Source organism: Electrophorus electricus, chromosome 3 (assembly GCF_041902795.1).
Source record: "Electrophorus electricus isolate QZ-2024a chromosome 3, ASM4190279v1, whole genome shotgun sequence".
Classification (NCBI taxonomy): Eukaryota; Metazoa; Chordata; class Actinopteri; order Gymnotiformes; family Gymnotidae; genus Electrophorus; species Electrophorus electricus.
Window position 1 is genome coordinate 3,042,394 of NC_137499.1, and position 25,535 is coordinate 3,067,928.

At 38.1% G+C, this 25,535-nt stretch overlaps 1 protein-coding gene and 2 long non-coding RNA genes across 3 annotated transcripts; all 3 read right to left on the minus strand.

Annotated features, from left to right (window-relative positions):
- Positions 1 to 1,018: 1,018 nt before the first annotated feature.
- Positions 1,019 to 16,319, minus strand: adgrg3 (adhesion G protein-coupled receptor G3). The gene is made up of 12 exons (XM_035528739.2): positions 16,177 to 16,319; positions 10,412 to 10,496; positions 9,209 to 9,302; positions 6,672 to 6,809; positions 6,156 to 6,284; positions 5,972 to 6,023; positions 5,657 to 5,748; positions 5,419 to 5,537; positions 3,428 to 3,690; positions 3,169 to 3,259; positions 2,777 to 3,063; positions 1,019 to 1,544 (listed from the first exon to the last, which is right to left on the minus strand). Exons 1-12 carry the CDS (start codon positions 16,226 to 16,228, stop codon positions 1,444 to 1,446), a joined length of 1,503 nt encoding a protein of 500 aa, XP_035384632.1. The 5' UTR covers positions 16,229 to 16,319; the 3' UTR covers positions 1,019 to 1,443.
- Positions 16,320 to 20,185: 3,866 nt separating this feature from the next.
- Positions 20,186 to 23,694, minus strand: LOC145653843 (uncharacterized). The gene is made up of 5 exons (XR_014120049.1): positions 23,553 to 23,694; positions 23,246 to 23,368; positions 22,975 to 23,100; positions 22,808 to 22,847; positions 20,186 to 20,307 (listed from the first exon to the last, which is right to left on the minus strand). It is a non-coding gene; the product is annotated as an uncharacterized LOC145653843 (long non-coding RNA).
- Positions 23,695 to 23,852: 158 nt separating this feature from the next.
- On the minus strand, positions 23,853 to 25,535 carry LOC145653844 (uncharacterized). The gene is made up of 3 exons (XR_014120050.1): positions 25,468 to 25,535; positions 24,143 to 24,349; positions 23,853 to 23,983 (listed from the first exon to the last, which is right to left on the minus strand). It is a non-coding gene; the product is annotated as an uncharacterized LOC145653844 (long non-coding RNA).

Below are 25,535 nucleotides of genomic sequence, written 5' to 3' on the forward strand. Positions count from 1 at the left end.
CTGTTGAGATGAATAACATACTGTCTACGGCTCTGACGACAACGTTTACACTTCCAAAAAATCAAATAACTGTGTGAAGGCACGCGTGTTTGTTTTAAAGTGAAACTCCGCCAAATTTGCAAAATTTCTTAGTCGTTCAGTGGTTCATCTATTTAGAAAGTAATTAGGAGTGTTTTGGCGTGGAGTTCACCGTCCTAGAGAACTTTATCGAGTCAGAAATGTTCACAATTGTACTAGAGATCAACGCTACCCTACTTTATTACTTAACATGAACACATACGTTGCTTGATGCCTGAGACATTGTTTTGCGAGTTTTGTTACAAGTGTTTGACCTAAAAGTACTATCATGGATTACTTAGGCTGTGTAATTCCTCTCAGAACGCGTTCTCAACTGAGCCTAGCCACAGCCTTTCAACACAGCTAATGCCAGCAGAGGTTTTTGTTAGGTTTTTTAAAATACGGTTTCCTTACCTATTTTGGAAGATGGCAGACTATGCGGAGTAGAGTCGTTCGACTTTGGTATTTGTTGATAGCTTCAAAACAGTCACAACTTAAGGATTTCTGGTACTTGTAAACAGGTTCAGCTTCCCTGGAAATGGTGCATTTCACACCAAAAACACTAATGACTTTGTTTGCATCTACGCCATTGAATGATAAAGTAATTTAGCAAATCCGTGGAGAATTTTAAACATATATGCATACACTCACACATTGTGGCGACAACAATAATTTTGCAGAATTACTTGTCTAATTATGTTACCCTACAAAGTCTTCTTGGTATAGTAGTGGGGCAGGTCTGTTGGTGTTAACAATTTACCCTAATATGTGTTGTTGCTCACTATGAATTTAGCTTCTTGACAGTGAAATTATAAGCACTACTTTACTGTATTTCACAGTTTATTTGAATTAGTAAGAGGGCAGGGGGTAGAATAATGCCAGTGCTATGTGTTAACATTCTGGACTTTATTAAATATGATAAAGTTTAAGTTACAGAGGGTGAATCCTTCACACTTATTTTCAGGCTATCATAATAGCAAAGTACTCCATTAGTTGTTGATGCTGATAATGTGGCAAGTTAAACAAAGACCGTATTGTTCGTCTACCTCGGTCCCAATCGCCTGAGTATTGATTTGGGACACCTGCTCCTCATCAATGTTTTTCCCTATTTGTACACCCGCAGGTCCCCAAGAACAAGAGGACTACGAAGATTCCAGGGCGCTTGCTACCTGGAATCTCTTAGTGGAGTACGATAGGACGTATATTGATTGTAATGAAAGCTAACCTCCATGTTTTTGGTGCATGGAAACTGAAGTAAACTGGAGACACTAGAGGAAACCCACATAGACACAGGCAGAACATAGAAGCTATTATTTTTTTTAATTATATTAATATGTTTTCTGGAAAAACCCCAGTACATTGCAGTTCAGTGCCTTAATGCCATTATCATGAGCTGAGGTTACTCATGGAGATGCCCTTCCCTGTATGTTGATCCTCACGATTTAAATGACATGTGATAGATAAAAACCACAGGAACATCAAGAATCCTAGAAGAAACAAACATTTATTATTATTATTATTATTATCAGTTTATGTTTTTTTGCTCTGCAAAAAAATGCAGCCAGCCAACACTGCATAATCTCATAGAGAATTCTAAGACACTACATGATCTACACCCCCCATGGTGGACAGTCAGAATATCTAATTAGTTTAAACTGTCTACACTATGGTGGACAGCTAGGAGCCTGAGTGCCGTTCATCATCCATGTATGAATGGAGAAACTCTACAAGGTAAGTAAGTAGCAAGACCATATATGGCCTGAAATGCTATAATCAGGAGTTTGTACTGAATGCAGAAGGATATCTGTGCCCACCGTAACTGAAAGAACTTTGGTAGTTGTTACCATTTATAGGTAAAATGAACATTTTTGATTTGATTTAATGACAAAGTGAGGTCTAAGGAGTGATCGCCAGGGCAAACCTGTGACTGAAGTCTGTTTGCTAATCAAAACAAAGTTATCTATAACATCTGAGCAGAGATGGCAGGAAGGCACATCTTAAGATGTAGGCTAGAGCAGGCAAGAAGAAGCATTAGAACCGAGTTTAGAGATAAAGAATCTCTGAACTCAGAACAAGCTGCCAGAGGATTCTCCCCAGAGGGTATCAGTTGTAGGTTAATGAAGAAGAGGCTGAGAAAAACTGTGAAATGTAAATATATTCTGTTGATTTTATAAAGAAGCTATAAAACAAAACCTTTCAGAACTTCGTGAGAAGTAGCAGCAAGAGTCAAACAACATGCTTTGAACTGTCATTGATAGACATAAATGTCTGCATGCAACAGCCCAAACCACAACACAGCCTAGCCCAAGCCACAACACAACACAACACAGCCTAAACCACAACACAGCCTAGCCCAAGCCACAACACAACACAGCCTAAACCACAACACAGCCTAGCCCAAGCCACAACACAACACAACACAGCCTAAACCACAACACAGCCTAGCCCAAGCCACAACACAACACAGCCTAAACCACAACACAGCCCAAGCCAGAACACAGCACAGCCCAAGCCACAACACAGCACAACCCAAGCCACAACACAGCCCAAGCCACAACACAGCACTGTTAGCTAACAAAACCACAGCATGGTTAAATACAAAACATGCAAACAAAGAAGCAGCAACATCTCATGCCTGAAAGCTTCAAGAATAGTGATTAATCAACAACATGTGAACAGTTAATGCAAAAACAGTTATACATCATAGAATGACACTCACCTTGAAAGGAATTGAGTATGGTAAAGATGTACACTCCTATTAGACTCAGGGGGCCATGGGTGCTGAAGGCCAGCCCCCAGGGCAGCCCCAAAACCAAGCTGAGTCCCAGTATAGTGGCCCAGTCCTTCCATATCCTGTTCACCTTGATTCCACTCTGGACATCCCGTGCTCTGAGCTTATGTAGCTTTACTACGACCACTGCCAGGATGGCTATGTTGAAGAGTAATACCAGCCCCAAATAACCTTTCACAGTTATATCACTTACAGCTTTAGAGGTAACCCAGCAGCTGCACATTGGGGAAGAAATGCACAAATATGGAGATACATGACACAGACGTGAACTTAAGGAATTTAATTAGAATAGTATTTAGGAATTGTTAGCTAGATCTTACATTGCTGTGCTATTGCTGTCTTTCTCTGTGATAGTGTACTTGCCATATGTACCAGCCACTCCACAGATCATCACTATAATGGTAGGAATGCCTACATCAAGAGAGAAGAGATCAGTTTTAAATATGAAATTGCAAGAGAAGGTCTAAAATTCAGTTATTTCTGTTACTAAATGAAAGAAAAGGAACATTAGAGCTCAGAACAAGTATGTTGTGACATATTTTGGCATTTATGACAACTGGCCTTATCTTCAAAACTTACCCCAACCCACCAGGCTTAGCTTGAGTAGGTATCTCCTTATGTAGATGTTAAAGATCCGCACAAGGAGCAGGTACAGGTGTACGCCTTCAATAGCTGTCCAGGTGAAGACAGCCAACAGGGCCCAGTGCAGTATGAGCCCCAGGACTTGACATACCCTCTCTGTTTCAGACCACAGACTACTGGCCAGGAAGGTGATGTGGAGGAGTAACAGTGAGCCTGCTAGCTCAGTATGAATGATGACTGAGTGCTCTGCCTTTGTCTTCCTGTGAAGTTGAGAGAGAATCACTGTGCCACAATCAGAAATGTTTAACAAAGTCAGTTTTGTCCTGATGCTTTTGCTTCTAAAAGCACAGTAGGTTAAAACAGAAAATGGGCTCTTATAGGTGTCATTAAACACAGCAACCCTTATATTCACAGCTTTCAAAGCATTCAGGTTCGCTAATACCTTTCTTGACTATATCTGTAGTTCAGAATAATTAACAATAAAAGTAGTTTATCCAGTTTTGTATTTCTTTGATATAAAACATTACCCTAGCAATCATACTATTTACATCATACATTCCTTGCATAAACAATTAAACTCAAAGGTTTACACATTAGCTACGTAGTTCTACATAAACTTCTATAGGATACAGTGGTGCTTGAAAGTTTGTGAACCCTTTAGAAGTTTCTATATTTCTGCATAGATTTGTCCTAAAACTTCATCAGATTATTACAGAGGTCCTAAAAATACATAAAGAGAACCAAATCAGACAAATTAGGTAAAGAGATTAGACTTTGTCATTTATTTATTGAGGAAAATGATCCAATATTACATATTTGTGAGTGGCAAAAGTATAGGAGCCTTTGCTTTCAGTATCTGGTATGACCCTCTTATGCAGCAATAACTGCAACTAAACATTTCCGGTAACTGTGGATTAGTCCTGCACATTGTCTTGGAGGAATATTAATCCATTCCTCAGTACAAAACAGCTTCAACTCACTTATGTTGGTTGGTTTTCTCCCATGAACTGCTTGCTTCAGGTCCTTCCACAACATTTCTACTGGATTAATGTCAGGACTTTGACTTGGCCATTCCAAAACTTTAACTTTATTCTTTAACCATTCTTTGGTAGAACGACTTCTGTGCTTAGGGTTGTTGTGTTGCTGCATGACACAGGTTCTCTTGAGATTCAGCTCATGGAAAGATGGTGTGACATTTTCCTTTAGGATTTGCTGGTATAATTTGGAATTCATTGTTCCGTCAATGATGGCAAGCCATCCTGGCCCAGATGCAGCAAAACAGGCCCAAACCATAATACTACCACTACCATGTTCCGTAGAAGATTTTTATGATGGAATGCAGTGTTTTCCTTTCTCTAAATATAGCGTATCATTTAAACCAAAAAGATCTATTTTGGTCTCATTTATACATAAAACATTGTTCCAATAGCCTTCTGGCTTGTCCATGTGAACTTTAGCAAACTGCAGATGGGCAGGGATGTCCTTTTCTTTGGAGCAGTGGCTTTTTCCTTCCAACCCTGCCATACATACCATTGTTGTTCAGTGTTCTCCTGATGTTGGGCTCATGAACATTAACCTTCGCCAATGTGAGAAAGGCAGTTACTTGCTTAGAACAGGGGTTCTCAACCTTTTCCACCTCACGACCCACCTGTTTATAACTAGAAAGCATAACGGCCCTCGAGAAAACAAAACTCAACTTTTTATATAAAATAGTATTTTTTCTGTATAAAAACTGGCTCTGTATGACAGTCCCCATGTCAACAATCCATCTTATGCTATCATTAGAGACTGGTACTTTCTGTATTTTTTTTGCTGCAGTTTCCTTTAGCAGCCAATTCCTCAGCGATTGTAAAAGCTTTCTTATTCCATGCAGTATGCCTGGTTATACGGTAGCTAGCTTTCAGGGCACACCTGGACTGTGACATTGTAGAAACAGTTGTTTGCTTTTGGAGCAAATATTATTGAGTTCTTTGTTGAAGCTGTCTTACCTTTCTCTTAGAAACAGTACAATGATGATGACTGTGAATACCACAGAGAAAGAAGACCCGATGTATGTGATATACGTAAGACGATAAGTGTCTTCATGGTCTGGCACACTCCCAGGATTCTGTCAGGAATCATGTGACCAAATAATATATTCAGAACCAGACAGGATGGAGAGAATGACTGATCCAAAGGCAGCTCTTTGGGGAGAGAACAGAGTCTGTGTTTGAATTGTGAACTTACAATAAGTACTGCAAAAAAACTAAGGTGATTGCAAGTGCAGATTAATTGTGTATTCTCCCTTGAGGTGCTGCAGCCATCAGTGCTCCAGTTCCCTGAAGAGCAAATAGGAACATACCACAGATAAAGGCCAACATCATACCTAAACAGGAAGTCAAAAGACTACAACAACACAATTTACAGAGTTCTCCACTTCATTTTTCAAAAATCTTTTTACTGTCATCATTTTAGGAGGGGAAGTGAAGAAAAGGAGTATTTCCTTCAAAATTGGACATTGTTGAAAAATCTGGGAGTTTGTCTCTGGGGATTTGTCAGGACCTTTGTCTCTACCATTTGAGTGCTTCCAGAAGACACACGTTCCATTCTCATTCTGAAACATATGCATAATTTGAAAAAGCACAAATGAGAACTAATCATTCTTATTTTTACTTCTATTTTTGTACTTTCAAAAATAACATGTTTAACTGGTACTCCTACAACATTGTACAAGAGACAGTTTTACCTGGTTGTCTTTGGCAAATACCATTGTAATAGGGTGAGAGAGGTTTTGAACAGGCTTTTCTCCAAGCCACACACCTAAGACTTTATGATCCCTTACGATCTCATTCTCATGAACAGATGCTGAAGATACCTGTTCCCAAATACATGTGAGAAACCCACTTTTAACCTACTACTTTGGATGCAAAAGACAGCTTGAATGTCATGTTAAAATACACTCCAAGTTTGGTGCATGTATTTGAAATACACAAATGTACTTTTTGTAGCTCAATCGTTATGTATGGAGCGTTTCATGATTGACTACAGCTGAAAGATATTTAAAAACATCCTGTAGATGGATTTAAATCAGGGGAATCAGACTTGGGTCCTGGAGATATACAGCACTGCAGGGTTTGGGGCTTTCTGCCCAGTTCAGCTCAAGAAGGGATTTGTAATTAACTGATGTATTGAATTTAGTTGACTCAAGGAGTCTTTGGTTTAAAAACAGTTTTGACAATCTAGACCAAAATCTGCAACTAACCTCAAAAAGGCTGGCATTTAGCACAAATACTTTCAAGTCCACGTGATAACTACTGATGTTTGCCTGCACCCTAATGCTTCTCAGGAGTGCTTCTGAAGGAATATGAATGGCATGTCCATAGTTAGTATCCACTCTGGCCTGCAAAAGCAGTGGGTTAAAACAGTTAATTTTGTATTCATACATATTCCTACACTACAGAGGATTTTTACTAAGAACCACATATACAGTTGCTAAGTTTTATTGTGGTGAATATAGTGTTAAATTAAAAAAAATAAATCAAACAACCTAACACTTTTACTAGTATTTTTTTCCTCTCTCTCTCTCTCTCTCTCACACACACACACACACACACACACACACACAGTTATTAGGTTTATTAGTTACACCTGTTCAAGTGCCTGTTATAACTAGTCACTCTAATTAGCCTAATCGAATTATATCTAATTGGCCAATCATATAGCAATAACCCAATGCATTTAGGCATGTGGATATGGTCAATACAACCTGTTGAAGTTTAAACCAAGCATCAGAATGGGCAAGAAATGTGAAATAAATGAGTTGAACATTATATGGTTGTTGGTGCTAGATGGGCTAGTATTTAAAAAAAAAACTGTTGATCTGCTGGCATGGGATTTTCATGTACAGCCATCTCTATGGTTTACAGAGAATGGTCAGAACAAGAGAAAATATCCAGTGAATAGCAGTTCTCTGGGTGAAAATGCCTTGTTGATGCAGAGGTCAGAGGAGAATTGCCAAACTGGTTAAAGAGGCAACAGTAACTCAAATAACCACTTATTACAATAATGGTATGTAGAAGTGCAGCTGTGAATTCACATCAGACCTTGAAGCAGGTGGGCTACAGGAGCAGACCATATTGGGTGCCACTCCTGTCAGGCAACTGAGGCTACAATTTGCATTGGGCAATTGGACAAAAGAAGTGTAGAAAAACATCTGGTCCGGTGCATCTCGATTTCTGCTGTGATATTCGGATTGTAGGGTCAGAATTTGGTGTAAACAACATGAAAGTATGGATCTATCTTGCCTTGCACAACATCTCAGGCTGATGAGTGGTGTGGGGGATATTTTCTTGGCACACTTTGGGCACCTTAATAACAATCCTGAGTGTGAGACAAACTATATATCCTGTGTATTACCTAGGCTGTTCCTAGGAATGCACTCTTCTGGACAGAGATCTCAAATATTGTTCCTGGGATCACCATCACTGCAGCCTTCTTCTGCTGTTTGTCCATCCCCACTATGTCTGATTGGTTATCCATTACCATTTTGTCAGTCAATATCTGGAAGTCCCACAGGATCTTAATTTGATCATTCTCCACCACCTTTGGGGGTGTATCCCACTTTGACCTCGAAACTTTCGATATGCTATGCCAGCCACTTAGTTATGGCATTCCATGTACTCTCTGCCTGTTAGCATCTTGCATCCCACTGTTATATGCTGGATTGTCTTAAGGGCACAGCCTGCATCTGGAGTCCTGCCTGGTGATTAGTGTGTGCATGCTGTCTTCCAGCCTTTTTCAGTCATTTGTAGGATTTATCCATATCAGACACTCCCACTGTTTTCCAGTGGTACATACTGTGCAAGGGTTTATCTTCTCATGGTGGTTCCTGCTCCTTTCCATCCTCCTCTGGTTTCTGCTGTCTGCTGCTTAGTGTACTGTCTAAGAGTGCTGGATTTGGGAAGAATTTCTCCATGCATTGTGAGGAGCTTCCTCATCTTGATGTCAGTGGTTTCCTCCTCTGTCCATCTTATTATGCCAGTGAGGTATCTAATGACTGATAGAGCATAAGTGTTGATAGCCTGGATCTTGTTCTTCCCATTCAGCTGACTTCTCAGGACTTGCCTCACTCTTTGTAGGTATTTGGCTGTAGATGCTTCCCTTTTGGCCTCTTAATGATTCCCATTTGCCTGTGGGATTCCAAAGTATTTATAGCTGCCCTTAACATCTGTCATGTTACCTTCTGGTAGTATGATCCCCTCAGTTCTAGCTACTTTTTCTCTCCTTGTAATCATCCAACCACACTTATCCAGTCTAAATAACATTCCAATGTCATTGCTTTATATCCTTGAGAGAGATTAGTTAGTTGTCTTGTTCATGTCTGGCATACAGCTTCATGCCGTCCATGTAGAGGAGGTGGCTGATGGTTGCTCCATTCCGTAGCCACTCTTGGTGATGATTTCACTGAGGGAATTCAGGCCTATGCAGAGCAGCAGTGGGGACAGGGCATCTCCTAGCTAAAGCCTACGTTTGATGGTGACTCATGCTATTGGCTTTAATTGGCTGGGGTTGTCTTCCATAGCCCCACTAAGTTCTTGATGAAGGCTATTAGAGTCTTGTTGATGTTATACATCCTCAAGCATTCCAGAATTCATGTGTGGTGCACTGAATCATAGGCCTTCTTGTAGTCAAATTCTACAATAGTTTTAAAACTCAAAACAATGGTAGGTTAACCAGGTCTTTTAAAAATTTCAGTTAGGTTTTCGTGTTAACATAAGAGATATATTAACATATTCTTACCGTATATGAGGAATTGACAGTCATCAAATGCAAGTTTGGGTTTTGCAGTCTTCCAGGCTTTTTAGTACAGTTTCTCATATACCTTTCAAGGCATCTGTCCAAAAATGTTTATTATTAATAAATTACTCTATAGATTAATTATGCACAATTGTGTTGAAATATCTCAAATGTGATGAATGAGTGGTTGCCATGCTGTTCGGTTTGAAAAGATGTAGATCTCACAAACCTGTCTGCTGATCCTTTTAGAGGTGTAAAATGTTGGTCAGTAATGCAGTGTAACACTGTAGTAATAGTAATTATATTGGAAAATACATCAAATATGTATAATAAAACTGTGTAGGTATCTAGAATACAAATCTCAATATGCTATTTTAGAGCAACTTTACTACCTTAAAGTAAGGTAGACCTTGAAACATTTTTGTTATTGCTGTACTTATTATGATTTTGAATCTTCAGTTTCCAACTTGCTTTTAGGCAAGTCAACACTATAAATAATCTGTTAAATGAGGTGTTTTGTTCATTTTATTTGTAAGTCACTAAGCCATATGCTATTTGGTAATGTGTCTTACAAAGAAGGTAGTTAATATTATGTCCTCATGTAAGACTGAGTATATGTAATCATTTATAAAAGATAAATAAATTTTAAAAAAGCATAAAATGAGTCTGAGACTCATTAGTAAGATCAATAAAATACACGTGTAAGCCACCTACATCTGTTACATGAATTAACTTTGAAGCCATTTTAAAGCGGTTTCATCAAATTCCAGGGGTGAAAATCTATTGCGTTAATGCATATTGAAGCATAATGACCCTGATTTTCTGCTGTCTTTATCTGTTGTACAAAAAAGTCATACTGCACTTTGACTTTAGGGACAGAGGTATGTATTAACCTCTAGCAAATCACAGTTTTGCAGATGTAATGAGACAGGCTCTATCATCATATTTGGTTTTAATTCAAATCCAGATGTCACTGCAGCCTTCAAGATGGCACTGTTCCTAATATTATAACATTAGCCAATAGCCTCAATAACAAGTCTACAATTAAAGCCTAACATTCCCAAATGTTACTCGCATGGCTGACAGTAGATGCTTACAGTTTACAACCACAGCCTCCCAACACTGCATCTAGACAATGCAGCTCAATTTCAAACAAAAACTGTTCAACTTCCTGCAAACAGCAAACAAACTTTATTAATTTCTCACCCAAGGGTATCCACGTTTTGTTCACAAGTGTCGAAAGCCTGAGAGCAGAATTGTGGAAAGCCTGAGAGCAGGAACTTGGCAGTCCCTGCAAATATTAGTGTGATATCAGTTTTTCAACGTTTAGCAACACACTGTCACTCCAAGTATAAGGATACATTTTTAGGTATATGTTGGCAAACCTTTAATATGCTGACATCTTCCAAAGCCTTCACAAATATACATTTATATAAATATATATTTATTTACTGAGTTTAATCCACCCACTGTGTCTCAGCTGCTTTGCATAATTTTGCACCTATGACCGTATATATATTAAAGAATGATTTCTATACTGGAGTAATGGCAAGAAGAATACGGGAAGATTGGAAGATTTTTTGCATGTGTTTTTGCTTGTCAAAGTAAATATTTTTCATGACAGGTTATGATTATACTTTGAAATCAAATTTATCCAGGTCTAAAATTATATATGATATATCAAACACTGTAAACTGCACTACCAAAACACATGCATTATTCCACAGACTCTAGGCCCTCCAGAAGCTCCCATTTTTAAAGCAACGGCCCTGATAGAACTCTTTGCAGTCCCGGTAATAGATGTTCACATTTTTGCCAAACAATTGAAAGACATGATTAATGCTAATATGATTGAACATGTGGGGTTTAATAAATTAAATTAATGCTAAGCTTACACTAATAGAAAATAATGCGCAGAATGAAATAGGACTAGTGCTTGAATAAATAAAATAATTACTGTATGTCCAGACATAACAGGAAATTCCCTAAACGTGCATATGTGTGACTACGATAGAAGACATGTGTACGAGACGGTCAAACAGAGGTGACGGTTGCGAAGGAAAAAACAAAAGCAGAAGTGGTGCAAGGCGAGAAAAACTATAAGTTTGTCTGTTGCTTTGGATCTCACTCGCACTGCGTTGTGAAGTGACATCTCCAGAGCTCTGCATTAATAAAAGGCCACAGGGTAACGCACTGGTTCCTGTCTCTTCTTTCCTGCGTCAACGGACACGACAAACATCAGCAGGTTTATGTGCTGAGGCTTCACTTTGTGACGTTTGCAAGTGAATTTGTTACACTTTACTGAAGAGCACTACTGAAGAGTCAGGTGATTACATGAAGACTACATAAGCCCTTTATCACAACTGACATACATAAATATTAATATATTCTTATTCCAGTGTTAGCTACAAAACGTGTCAACTTTTAGATCAAGTTTCCTTAATAAGTGTGAAGTGATACAAGTGTTTGGTGACATTAGTATGTGTCACGAAATGTAATGAAGCCTACAGACAATTAATGGAGCCTGTCTAAAGCCAGACTTACACTGTGCGATTTCAGTGGTCTTATAAGAATGTTACATGTCGGACTGTTTGAGATGATGCCAGTAAAATCTATGGGTAACTTTGAGCAATAAGGAGGCGGACGTATGTGCGGAGAAGAGCGAGCTTTATTACGGGCAAAATCAAAATCAGAGTCGTTATAGTAGTCCAGGGCCAACACGGAGATTACGAGAATACATGACAAAACAAACAAACAAACAAACAAAAAAACCCTCGAAGGCAAAACAAGGAAATAGGCTATAACAAAAGATGCTAGGAAAACTCGGGGCTAAGAAAGACGAAGGTTAGGATACACGGAGTACAAACCAACATTCAATACAACCAAACACAATGAACCCAACAAACGCATTAAAATAAACGCAACGTAGTCAACACAATGACTCTAACGTTCAAATAAACAATTTGAACAGCTAAGACACAAGCCTCAAGACAGGGTATAAATACATGAACTTAAGACTAAAAACGAGGGACGGAGAAAACGAAAATATGGAACGGAGCTAAAATACACAAGACATGGAAAACACGGAAGCTGGGAGGGACTAATCGTGACACTATGTCTGACTGTACCATATCGTGTGCTTTTAATATCAGATTGCACAATAAAGATTCTCTAACGATAAATGTGCAAATAAAGGAAATAACTGCTTCGTGCATGCGTGCCTAGCACAACAAGTTAGCATTGCCACAGAAACCCTGAGCACCCCTGTGGGACAAAGGATCGTTTCTCTACTTAGTACACCTTAGTAGCCTTTTTTTCCCCTTGTTGACTCTACTGATTATATGGGCAATTTAGGTCTCCTTTGCCTCCAGTGTCAAAACCCTCTCATCTCATAGGCCTCGGTGGACATTGTTACTTTCTCACTGTCCTGTTTTGAGAACTGTTTGCCCCCCTCTGTGTCTTCCCAGTCTACCTCCATTGAAAGCCCCTTCACTGACACTCTCACTACTCTCTCTGAATATTCTGAACTTGGAGCAGTTTTTAGCAAATGTAACGCCACACAATTCCCTTCACACCATCCATATGATTGTACAATGAATATTATTGAGGGTTCCAAAGGTCTAGAGTTTACCCCTTGACACAAGCAAAACAAAGACCCATGGACACTTGTAGCCAGGAAGCAGTAGCCCAAGGTTTTATCAGACCATCAACCTCTCCAGCGGGTGCCGGATTTTTGTTTGTGAGTAAAAATGTTGGCGGTTTGCATCCATGTATTAAGTATCAGGGATTGAATACTATAACAAAAAATACACATACTATCACGATCAGTCCCTTCCATGTTCTGTGTTTTGTTCTGTTCCATAGTTTCGTTTTGTCCTCACAGTGATTGCGTACACCCGTCCCTCCTTTCTAGTTCATGTATTTAAACCCTGCTGTGTGCCTTGGTCGTGGCTGTTCATTGTTTCATGGTTTGAAGGTTTGAATTAATGTTAGAATGTTTGAGGGTTGTTTCTTTGTGTTTCCTAGCCTTAGTTTCTAGCCTGCTTCCCTATTTTGCCTTCGTGTGTTTTTGTTTTGTAATGTTTTTTCGTACTCTCCATGTTGGCTCTGTGACCCTGGACTGTCTTAATGACCCAGATTTTGGATTTGCCCCTATTAAATCTTGTTCCTCGCAGTACATGCGTCTGCCTCCTCACCACTCATCACTACACATACCCGTTGCCTTTAGTCCCTCTGGCTCTTGGGCAACTCTGTGGGGCTGTCTTTTTCTCCAAGTTAGACCTCAGAAGCGCCTACAATTTAGTTCATGTCAGAGAAGGGGATGAGTGGAAAACTGCATTTATCACCATGTCTGGCCACTATAAACATCTGGTCCTAACTTTTGGCCTCCGTAATGCCTCTTCAGTCTTTCAGGCATTTGTAAATGACATACTTTGGGTTTAATTTGTACTCTGATTATGTTTGTGTTGGTTATTTGAACCTGGACAATCGAAATAACTCTGATTATGGATTTGTCATTTATAAGTGTCTTTTCTCAGCGTAGGCGTTGGCCTCATGTTTTCTCTGCATTACTAGTTGTTATAGTTTGTTTTCATCTAATCAAATGACATTCACCAGTAATTCACTCTATAATGAAATAATAGTGAGGAGACAGCAGGTGATTTGTGGTCTACAAAGGCAAATATTAAATACTTATGGTGTAATCCTTCCCTCCAAGAAAATTATAATTTTCCTATGGACAGCCTGAAGGCATCAGTTAGTGTTATGGAATTTAGATCTTGTTGATCCCTGAAAGCTTTGTTAGGAAAATATACCACATCAATGATATTTTGCTTTTTTCCACAGACCTACACACACACACATTAAGCATGTTCATCAGCTTTTAGCTAGACTCTTGGAAAATCATCTTTGTTAAGGGAGAGAAATGTGAGTTCCATGTACAAAAGGCAGCCTTCCTAGGTTATGTTATTAGTCCTGGTGGAATATTGGACAACAGAAAAATCAAGGCAGTCACACACTGATCACTGTTAAGGACCAGCAACAGTTTCTAGGCTTCATCATTTTTTAATAGGTAATTTATCAGAAACTACAGTAGCATAGCTGAACCCCTAACTGCCTCCTTAAGGGAGCACCTAGAATGTTGGCATGGAACTCTTAAGGGTGAGGCTGCGTTTGTTTTTCTTAAATAAAGCTTTCACCTCAGCTACTGTTCTGAGACATCCTGACCCTTATAAACCTTTCGAGGTTGAAGGTGATGCATCTTATGATTGCATAGAGGGGTTTTTTTGGTCAGTTGAACCGCCCCCCAAGCTGCATCCCATGGTTTTCTTTCTCACAAGCTCACCCCAAATGAGAAGAACTATAGCACTGGTGAGCTTCTTGCTAATAAGCTGGCACTGGAGGAATGGTGCCACTGGCTAGAGGGAGCTAACCTCCCTTCCTGGTTTTAGTGACCATAAGAATCTCGAATATTTAGCCAATGCAAAACATCTTAACCCACGTCAGGCCTGTTGGTCCCCCCCTTTTATTTATTTTTTTCAGTTTACCAAAATGAAACCAAGAAACCAAACTTCAAACACACTATATGACCTATATGAAACATCCCCTTAATTGCAAAAACTCTAAAAAAGTGATCTCAATACAACTATGCTCTTACTTGCAAAGGAATAGCATATTTGAAACCTTCCAGTCAGGATTAAGACCTTGCCACAACACTGAAACAGCATTGACTAGAGTTGTCTGATTTACTGTTGTCAGTAGACAGAGGCTATACTACACTATACTTGTGCTGCTTGATCTCAGTGCTGCATTTGATGCCATAGATCACACTGTTACCATGTCACACTTTGGAATGAGAGACAATAATGTTAATATAATCCCCCCCACTTGCTGTGATCATTATTCCTCGTTCACATTTGTTATCTTTTGTACATATCATCTATGTCATCATGCTGTCCAGTATCGACTAGAGGAGGATGGGTTCCCTTTTATGGGTCTTGGTTCCTCTTGAGGGTTCTTCCTCTCAGCTTTCCTCACCACGGTCACCTTTGGCTTGCTCTATTGGGGCTTGAACCCGCACATATGTAAAGCTGCTTTGTGACAACAGGAGTTGTAAAATGCGTTATATGAATAAACTTTGCTTTGCTACTTAGCAAGCTGTATCATATCATTAGCATTGTCACATTTGACATACCAAAAAACCACAAAACAAAAAAACAAAACAAACCAAACAAAGCTCACACACACACGCACACACACACACGCACGCACGCACGCACACACACACACACACACACACACACACACACACACACACACACACACACACACACACACACACACACACAAAAACAAACGAAATAACAAAAAGCCTTTGCCAGTTATCATCATTTGCAATGTAATTTCTCCCCACACAGTGTTATGGCACATCTTGTCACCAAAAATTTCACTTGACATAGTTATGTCAACTTGACATCAAAGCAACTTTTATGGCACTTTTGGGAATAAACATTTATAAATGTTTATGTATGTTTATGTCAGTTGTTAATGTTGCTTTTCATTTTTTATTGTTTCAATACATTAGGCTATTTTGAATATTTCACTACACATGGAATTGGTTCATATTTTTAAAATTCACCCTTGAGCAAATAAGAATAATGCTATAATCAGGAGAAAGAGCCAGAATTATTAAGTTATAATTGAAAGCTCAATTGGTCAGTTTACCCAAGATGTTTCACCCTACCACTACGTTGTGCATACTGAGCCACAGAGTTACTTATTTTAAACAAAATGAGCTATTTTATCCTTATTTAATTAAAGCTTAATTGAAATTTTGCTGTGCCCTAAGAGCTTTAGGTAATTGTTCCATATGTTTCAGGAATTTTAAAGATTTTAACCTAAAGTTGAAATCCAATGCCTCTTTTACTTTCAGTTAAATTGAAATAATTTTTGTATAACATTCTTTGTCTTACCTGGCTGTGCCATGGAAAATAAGCAAAAAACAAGTATATACGGTCTCCTCATTTCTTTAGAATAATGTCTCTGTCTTTGTCTAAGACAGTGTATTCGTCTGGCTCAAAGTACTCTTTACTCCTCATTTGTGTCACTCGTGTTTGTGGTTTCCTGACAAAACGGAAAACCACCCATTTAAAAAGCATTCCAAAGAACATGCATAGTACGTACATATACCAAAGCACATGCATATATCTGCTTTATGTAACAACCAAAACTGAAACTTACAAACTCTATCTATCTATCTATCAATCAAAACATGAGGTATAAAGCAGAGTTTATTGGGAAACAGACAGAAAGAGAAAAAAGTTGCTTGCTTCGCAGGTTAGAGATCTATATATTAATCGTTTATCAATCATATTATTTTTTGCTTAGGCTGAAAGAAAATAGTTTATCAGTATTAAATGACAGGATCTCTCCTAAATAGAGAAGTGCAAATTGTGAAGCTGATGTGAAACTGGTAATTAGGCAGTGGAGTGTGACATGACACGGTAGGTTTTGCAACTTGTGATGTATGCAATGTGACAGCTCTGAACATCTTGTGATATTAAGTAATTGATTGTTGGAAATGCCCTACTGAGAGCTAAATGTTGCTGCATCTAATTCTGTTACGAGTGGCCTGTATTGTCAGGAAAGTTGTTTTTATCGCATGTGGAAAGGGAAGAGCATGGCTTGAATGGCATCAGCTTCTCAGCCACAGGATGCCTGGTGCTTCTTGTTGTGGTACAGATCCACAGGAACATGAATAAACCTAGACATGAACAGAAAACAATTTCATATCATATTCCCACACATCTCAGTTCCTCAGACATTTTGTAAAGAAAATGACCTTTCCTCCTGGGGTTTTTTATTTCCCCACATCACATTATTGCTCATCAAACGCCTTGTGAAATCTTACTTTTCTCTACTCTTGAAACGGCTAGCTGTCGACTTTTGTTTTTGCAGATACAACCCAGTATTTTCTTTATGTTTTTCATCAAATCATGAATCATCCATAGCATCTCACACATTTATCAGTATGACAGTACATAATGCTAAACATGGTTTGCATTATTAATATTTTCACTATGTGTCATGGTTGGTTCTCCCCTAGCTTTCTGTTTCATGTCTTTGTTTTGCTTTTCTCTTCTGGCTCTTTGTCACCACCCTGTATCAGTTTTAGTATATGAATTTAAACCTTATGATTTATAGGTCTCCTGGCTGGTCATTGTTTGTCCTAGTTGTGTTCCAGCCTACACTACCTGTGTTCATTGTTCTAGACTCTGTTGTATTTGTTGTATGTAGCCTTTATTTGTTCTAACTTTTTTCTGCACAAGCTGCTGTTCGTATAACCTTGTTTTGTGTTTATTCTGTCCGTGTTCAGTGTTCCACACTGTTTTGCCCTTTTCTGTGTATCCTGTTGTGCTTTTTGTGTTTCTGCTTTGGTTTAATTTGTACTCTGGTTATGTTTGTGTTGGTTATTTGAACCTGGACAATCTAATTGACTCTGATTATGGATTTGTCATTTATAAGTCTCTTTTCTCAGTGTAGGCGTTGGCCTCATGTTTTCTCTGCATTACTAGTTGTTATAGTTTGTTTTAATCTAATCGGATGACATTCACCAGTAATTCACTCTATAATGAAATAATAGTGAGGAGACAGCAGGTGATTTGTGGTGTACAAAGGCAAATATTAAATACTTATGGTGTAATCCTTCTCTCCAAGAAAATGATAATTTTCCTATGGACAGCCTGAAGGCATCATTTAGTGTTATGGACTTTAGATCTTGTTGATCCCTGAAAGCTTTCATCCACTGTTTTTGAATCGTGTTTTTCCTTAATATTAGTAATAGAAAATTTGATATTATTTGATTGGTTGACCGAATGTTTTGCTGAGCACATTCCTAATCTTTCACAAACATGTCTACTTGTGCCTATACCTTCTGAGCTTTCATAATTCCGTCTGCCTGTATCCAGACTACCTTGCAAGCTGTTGCAGATGCAGAAGAGGTAGATGACAGGGTAGTTTGTGTATCCGTAGCTGAAGAAAGCCAATCCCCATGGTATTCCCAATAGATAGGTCAGGCCCAGCACAATGCAAATGTTCTTGCCAGAAGTCAGTCTGCTGTGTTTAGTGCCCCAGCATTGAAGCTTAATGATCTGACAGATCATTGTCAAGAGAATGGTCATGTTAAATAGGAACATCAGGCTGAGACAGGTGAGGTTCATTCCATAGAGGAAGGTATTGTTGGTTATCCAGCAGCTGCAGGGTATAAACAGAAGTATCTGTTAGGAGATTAAGGCAAACATTTTCTGTTGTTGTCGTTGTACAACCCTAAAGACTTTTTAATAAAATGCTGCAGTATATACTGGCAATGTTCTTAACCAATCAAGTGAACAATTTCAAGCAGGTATTTCATAGAGGTTGTTTTGTTTATTTATTTTTACTGCATATGCAGCATAATGATTACGAGGCATATTTAATAGTGTTAACTCACATTTTAGAATTTGTTTGGCTGTCTGATAATGTAATGTTTTTGGTGCCATAGAGAGGCAAAACATCATACACACTCAGAGAAACGCCAACAAGGACTGCAGGTACTCCTACCAGGAAACATGTCAGGACCCCACAAAAAACAACAAATTTGCAGTCACAAATGTTCTTTATAATTGCTTTTATTTTTATGCACCAATAATGACATTTCTTTACTCATATAATATATTATTCAGGAGAAATATACTGTACTACTATTATAATTTACATTTTCATGACTCATTGGGCTAGTATCGCAGTGTGTTTTGTACAAATGGACGAAATGTTTCTCACCCCAACCAAACAGGGACAGCTTGGTCATGTAGTGTTGGACGCAGGTGTTGAGCACTTTGACCATAAGCAGGTACAAGTGTAAAGCTTCAATGGCTAGCCAGAAGAAACAGCACAGCAGGCTGTACTCAATTGCCACGGCCACAAACACACACACACTCTCTATACCCAGGGTGGCTGTCCATTCGCTGAACAGATAGCTCATGTTTAGGAGGAGCAGGGCAGCACTCAGAGACACATGGATACTATTGGAGTAGTTTACATTTGGACTCCTATGAAAACAAAAGCATATATTATGTAAGCATGTGAACAGGCTCTGCCCTTCATATATTTCAATAAACATTAAAAAAATATAATATTGTTCAGCAATACTGTATACATTAATAATTAAATGCATATATATATATATATATATATATATAATATATATATATATATATATATATATATATATATATATATATATATATATATATATATATATATAGCTGTGTTAGACACCAAGAGTAACACTGAACAAATAACTACCCACCTGTTAACAATGTAGACAAATACTGAGATTGCACAGAAGAATAATGAGAGACCACTCCCTACATAACTTATATATGACAAAATTCTCCAGTTCTGCTCATCAATTTTCATATCTTCCTAATGAAAGAGAGAAGCAGACAGACAAATTGAGAGATGGGCAGAAAGAAAGAATTTAGAGAGTATGATTTATAATTATCAGCCACTTTATTATAAATGGCTACCCTGTAGTAACACTTTCTATGTATATAGTATGAGAGAGTTTCTGACCACAGTAATACTATATTTTTGGGTGGTGGGCTACTCTAAACCCAGATATCACTACCACATCAGTGTAAATGTTGTAAACCCAAATAACATCCAGTCAGTAGTAATCATATGGTTGGACCACAGATGAATGGGGGAGTGAGTGGCTGTCTATTGTCAATAGCAGCAGATGGGTTACAATCTATAGTCACCATTAAATAAACTGCAACTATAAGACAGATCTACCTAATAAAGGGGTCAGTGAGTTAAAATACAGGTCTGATAAAGTGGCTAGTAAGTGTATTAGAAAAAATAGTTGCATGCTGACCTGATTTATGTAAATAATTATATAATAATACATTAAATGACAAATTCAGTGCCTACCAGAAGCACTGCGAAGGGGGTCATGTGATTATATGAACACTTCACAATATTGCTGCTGTTAAAGTAGTCGAGGGTGGTGAATGATCCATAGTCACTCCACTGGTGCAGTATTTGAGACCATTGGGTTGATACTGCAGTCATTAAATTTGTTTTAAAACATTTGTTGTCAGATTTCAGCTATTAATCACAAAATGATACAATATCAAATGGTATATATTTGTGCAAAAGTATAAATGTCTTTAGTCACATTCATGTAATAATTACATTGAGGCTGATAGGACATCATATCAGCAGGCATAAAATCAACACATGAATTCTCAGTGAAAGTGTAGAAAGCAAATTAGAAAATAAAAAAGCAACTGCAAGTCATATAATAGAAATCCAACAATCATACAGGAACTATGAGGCAAAAATCAGAAGGGCAACAACATGCATGTATCTCCACAGAGTAAGACAGGTGTTTTGGTACACGAAAAAAAAAGTGTTTGTTTGTTTTTTAACTCAGGGTGAGCTAACAAATCAGTGTGGTGGTTAAGAGTATCTTCTTCCATCTTAGACCTCTTAAAGACCTTAATTCCAAAGACCTTACCTGAAATGCCAATGCCTTTTCTGAATTTGTTGGATCCTGATTAGATTGCTGTAACATGCTGTATCATGGGATCAACGGGCCATTTCTAAATGAGTTGTCTCATTTGCAGTGATTGCAAAATGCTGCAGCCCAGCTATTAACTGGTATGAAGAAAAGCTCAGGTATTGGGTCCAAGTTCACCAGCTCCAAGTTCATTACAGAATATAGTGGCTTTGACTTTCTAAAGAATCTTGATTTGCTTATATATTCCTTTAAGATCTATGATTGCAGCTTCCAAAACATACTTACTTTCTTAACAGCCAGCTGAACAGAAATAACAAGATCAAAGGTATCAACATTTATTCCCTACCATCCATCAGATACTCAGCAGGCAGAATAGGATGGCCAAAAGAAGAACGGGAAGACTAGAAAACGACTCGCAGTGTGTACTGTCATTCAGGCTGGAGAAGTGTAGTTGGCTGATAGTGAAAAGAGGAAAAGTGATCAAGACTGAGGTGAAATAAATTCCACAAGGTTATATAACAGACCTGGAGCACAGCTACAAATACCAAGGAATTCTCCAATTACACTGGAACCATGAGGTAGAAACTAAACAGACAATAACATCCAAGTAACTCCATAGAGTAAGACTGGTCCTCCCGATTTAGTTGAATGGTAAATTCGGGGGGGGGGAATACAAGAATACAAGTACAGTCTGAGGCACAAAAACAGCAATAGCAGGTAGTAAACATAGATTGGTATGCAGACACAGTGGCAACAGCAATACTTGAGGGTGTGTTTAAGTAGGGAGGCTTATGAAGTAGGAATAGGGGAGAGGTGAGTTTAATGCAGGTTGCTATGGCAACCAGGCTAGTACTCTGGAGAGGATTACTGACAAATGGGATCAAAGTCATAAACACATATGCCCTACCAGTCATAATATACCCAGCAGGCACAATATGCTGGCCAAGAGAAGAACTATCAGCTGCCAATGTCAAGACCAGAAAACTCTTCACAATGTATGGGGCACTCATTCCAAGATCTAACATCCAAAGGCTGTACACCAAAGAAGGGGAAAGGGGTTAAGAGCCACTGTCCAGGGTGAGAAACAAAACATCCTTGAATACATCCAAGCAATGGCCCCCAAGGATGAGTTGATGAGGGAGTGTCTCAGTCAGATGGAGGATGTGGTCGCCATGGAAGTAGAGCAGGTGTCATGACAGGATAAGCCCCTTGCCCATGGAATGTACATCCCATTATGGCTGGAAGGGGCAGGACTGAAAGACAGCACAGTGTCACTAATTATGGCAGCACAAGATCAAGCACTGAGGAGTAGGTTGGTTGAAGTAGGGGGTGTATCACACCAGAGAAGTCCCAAGATGCCAAATGTGCAAAGATGACTCTGAGATAATCCAGTATGTAGTAAAGGGATGCAAGTTGCTGTCAGGGAAAGCATACACATACCGCAGTGGCAGGGATCATGTACAGGGACATATGAGTTGGATACATCCAGACAGTGGTGGAGAAAAACAAGACTGGGGACTTCCAGATCCAGGCAGATAAACAAAAAGTGGCAAACCAACCAGACATGTGATTGTGGGTAAGATGCAAAAAACAGCAGTGATAATAGATGTGGCAGTCCCAAGTGGTGGAAACATCCAAAAGAAGGAATATAAGAAAATACTACGGACTGAAAGAAGAAATAAAGAGAATGTGGAAGGTTAACACCAAGTTTGATCCAGTAGAGATAGTGGATCCCTAAGCTGGAGGAGTGGCTCCAAAAGATTCCAGGATTGACATTGATGTCAGTTCAGAAAAGCATGATCCCAGGAAGAGAAAAATTGTCATTGCACCCTCAAACTCCCAGTCCCAATGTGTGAGGAAAAATATATGACCACCCTTTCTAGTAACAGTGAGATATATAAACGCAGTATATAGTAAGGATCTGAATAATTTGTCCAGAGGTCCAAGGCATTTGACTATTAATGGAAACTGTATTTATGGTGTTTCTCTTTCCTTGCCAATTACTAAAATTGTAAAGAATGCGCCAAAATTTGACATACCTTTGTCATCATAGAACTGACATGACAGCCTATGGTTTCTCTGTGAAAATTAACAAAATTGCATAATAAATCATTTAAAAGCATGAACAAGTGATGGAATCTTGATCAAGAATTTAAGAGTGACAAAACTATGATTTCCTGACATTTATTTCTAGAAAGTCACTTACAGATACTGCTGTACTGTTATTCACTGTGAAATTGATGCTAAGCAGATTTGATAAGTCTTTTATGTCACGTCCAAAAACCTCTACACGAATAACTTCAGACATCACAAGCACATTGCTCTGGTTAGCCTGCAAACATTTAAAACAGAAAATGGTGGCCTTTTATGCCTACTTCTGAAAATATCACTCAGTTGTGAATGAGCAGAAACTTACAGAGCCATCATCAAAGAAAAAAATAAAACTAAGTGGACAAAATCTTTTTTTTTTTTTTTACCAGGAACAGGTGGACTGCTGAAGCAGGATATGACACTACCGCGACTTTGCCCTGCACCCCTGAGGCATTTAGAAAGGGTTCCATGGGGATCCATGTTTCCACAGACGTGTCATAACTAAAGACCTTTGAGACAGCACATATTAAAGGCAGACTTTCACATTTTGTTGCTTTAAAAAAATGTCAGATGGTACAGCTGTTGTATGTGCCTTGAAATGAAAACTCTCTTTTAGCTTATTGGTTTTATTTTATTAAGTAATTGTTATTAATCATTAATTTTTCTGTACCAACCATATATGTTGAGCATTACCTCTGGAGAAGAGATCTGCACATAACCATTAGTTACAAGACTCATATCCATCTTAACCACAGTCATGGCAAGGTCCTCTAGGTCATAGTCTTTGCTTTTCCCTTCAAATGACATACTGATGATGGCAGCAATACATTTTTTCTCTTCCCTTTGTTGCAAAAGTATTGATAAAGCTTGCAGTCAGAATAATGTTGGGGACATGTACTAATCAATATCATGAAGTTCTTTAGAAGAATTGTTTGCTTACTTGAAATATGTATTTAAAATAGTATGATCAAGCAATAAGTTCCAACATGCATTCTTCATATTCAACAGTCTTTTAAAATTTTTTGCATTTGAATTCTTGTCGCATACACCATACATTAGGACTGACATGGTGTCTGGTCTGCACTTTGTGACATTACATTCAGAAAGGAATTCTCCTGAAGAATCTGTCAAATAATAGTTCCAGATAAAGTCAATAAGTAAACTTTACATTAACTAAACTAAAGTAAACTAAACATTAATAACGTGTCATCAAATAATTTAACAATTTATTTAAAACACAAACCTGGTAAACCTATGTATGAAAACACAATATAGTTTCTTACTTAGCCCAAGTATCTGTTTGTTGGAGCCAGGGTTTATTGTCCAACTGTTCAAGTGATTAGAGAGATTCATGGTGAGATTGGCACTTGTGCACTCTATATAACATGGTTTCCCATTCCACGTGCATTGTAAGTCAGTGATATTTTCTTTAATAATAAATGATTGATCATGAGAACTGTTAATATATATAGGATATGAAATCCAAACTGCTGGAGAACAGAGGAAATAGGGAAGCAAGAAAACAAGGTTGAGTATATGTAAACTTTAGATTACCCAAGAAAATGTTCCTGTATAAATGTGTTTTTTATGTACTTTATCCAAGTGATCCCACAGTTTTTGTTTTGAGAGTGAGGTTCTGTTTTGCCCATCTGTAAGTATTCAGTCAGTGTGTCTTAAATGTATTTAAATATTTTTGAAGTTCATGCTGAAAATGATAACCCAGATTATCCAAAATACAAACCAAACCTGTGATATTTTAGCCATCACCAGAAACATTTTGGAAAACATTAACAAATATTTAGTTTTAAAACTATATTTATGTTCTTTTGTGTATTTATGTTTATCTTCATAAATGCATTACTTTATTTGTGTTTACTTATGTATTTTATATAAAAAATATTTACTGCCCAGCTAAATATGTTATCATTTCTTGGGAGAAATAAGACAATTTGTGCAGTACTGTATAAATACACGTAAAATGTACATTAAAAAGAAACTGTTGCTTTTCAATTAACTAAGCCATAACAGGTTGTGCTGATCTTGAACCAGCTCAACGTCTAGCATCAACAGTATCTCTGAGGTTGCGTTGCTGTAGTGTAAATTATATGATTTATAGGATGTATCAACAATAGTGTTCAATTAAAAATTCTGTAATTTCTTTTGTGCTTGCGTTTCACAGCTCCCCTGCTCCCCTTCGAGGATCTGATGACCTGCAGCTTCCTGGATCTGTGTGCTTTATTTTTTTAAATCTTCACCTTTGGTTTTTCTTTTGTTTTTTTACAAACAGACTCTTAAGTGCCATCAGTATGTAGATTCCTTATATTGGGCTGAACTACTTTAGAACTTTAAATAGTGAGGCTTACCAGTCATAAAAGTTTTTCTTCTGCCATCGGTTTATCTCTTCTTTGCATTAAAGGTATCAATACATGAACCTTTGATGTAGTATTGATACTACATTCATTCTATGTAAAATGCTAGTTTTAAAAGGTAATTTGTGTGATTATTTGCTTTTGCATTTTATTTTTGCTAGATTCTTTGTATAGATTTCAATTTTGGACACATAAATTGGTAAATAGAGAGATGGACCATTTGCTTGGGCGTTGGTTACCTTCTGTAGAGTCGCTCATCTTTCCATTCATAGGAAGAACCAGTATAATGAGAACTGTTACAGTAAAT

Excerpts from the sequence above, each read along its gene's own strand:
- adgrg3 (XM_035528739.2), bottom strand. The coding sequence starts at position 16,228 with ATGAGGAGACCGTATATACTTGTTTTTTGCTTATTTTCCATGGCACAG. Across the intron at positions 6,024-6,155 it reads TATTTGCCAAAGACAACCAG|AATGAGAATGGAACGTGTGT; the intron begins GTAAAACTGTCT and ends CATATGTTTCAG. Across the intron at positions 1,545-2,776 it reads CATACTCAATTCCTTTCAAG|GATTCTTGATGTTCCTGTGG; the intron begins GTGAGTGTCATT and ends TGTTTCTTCTAG.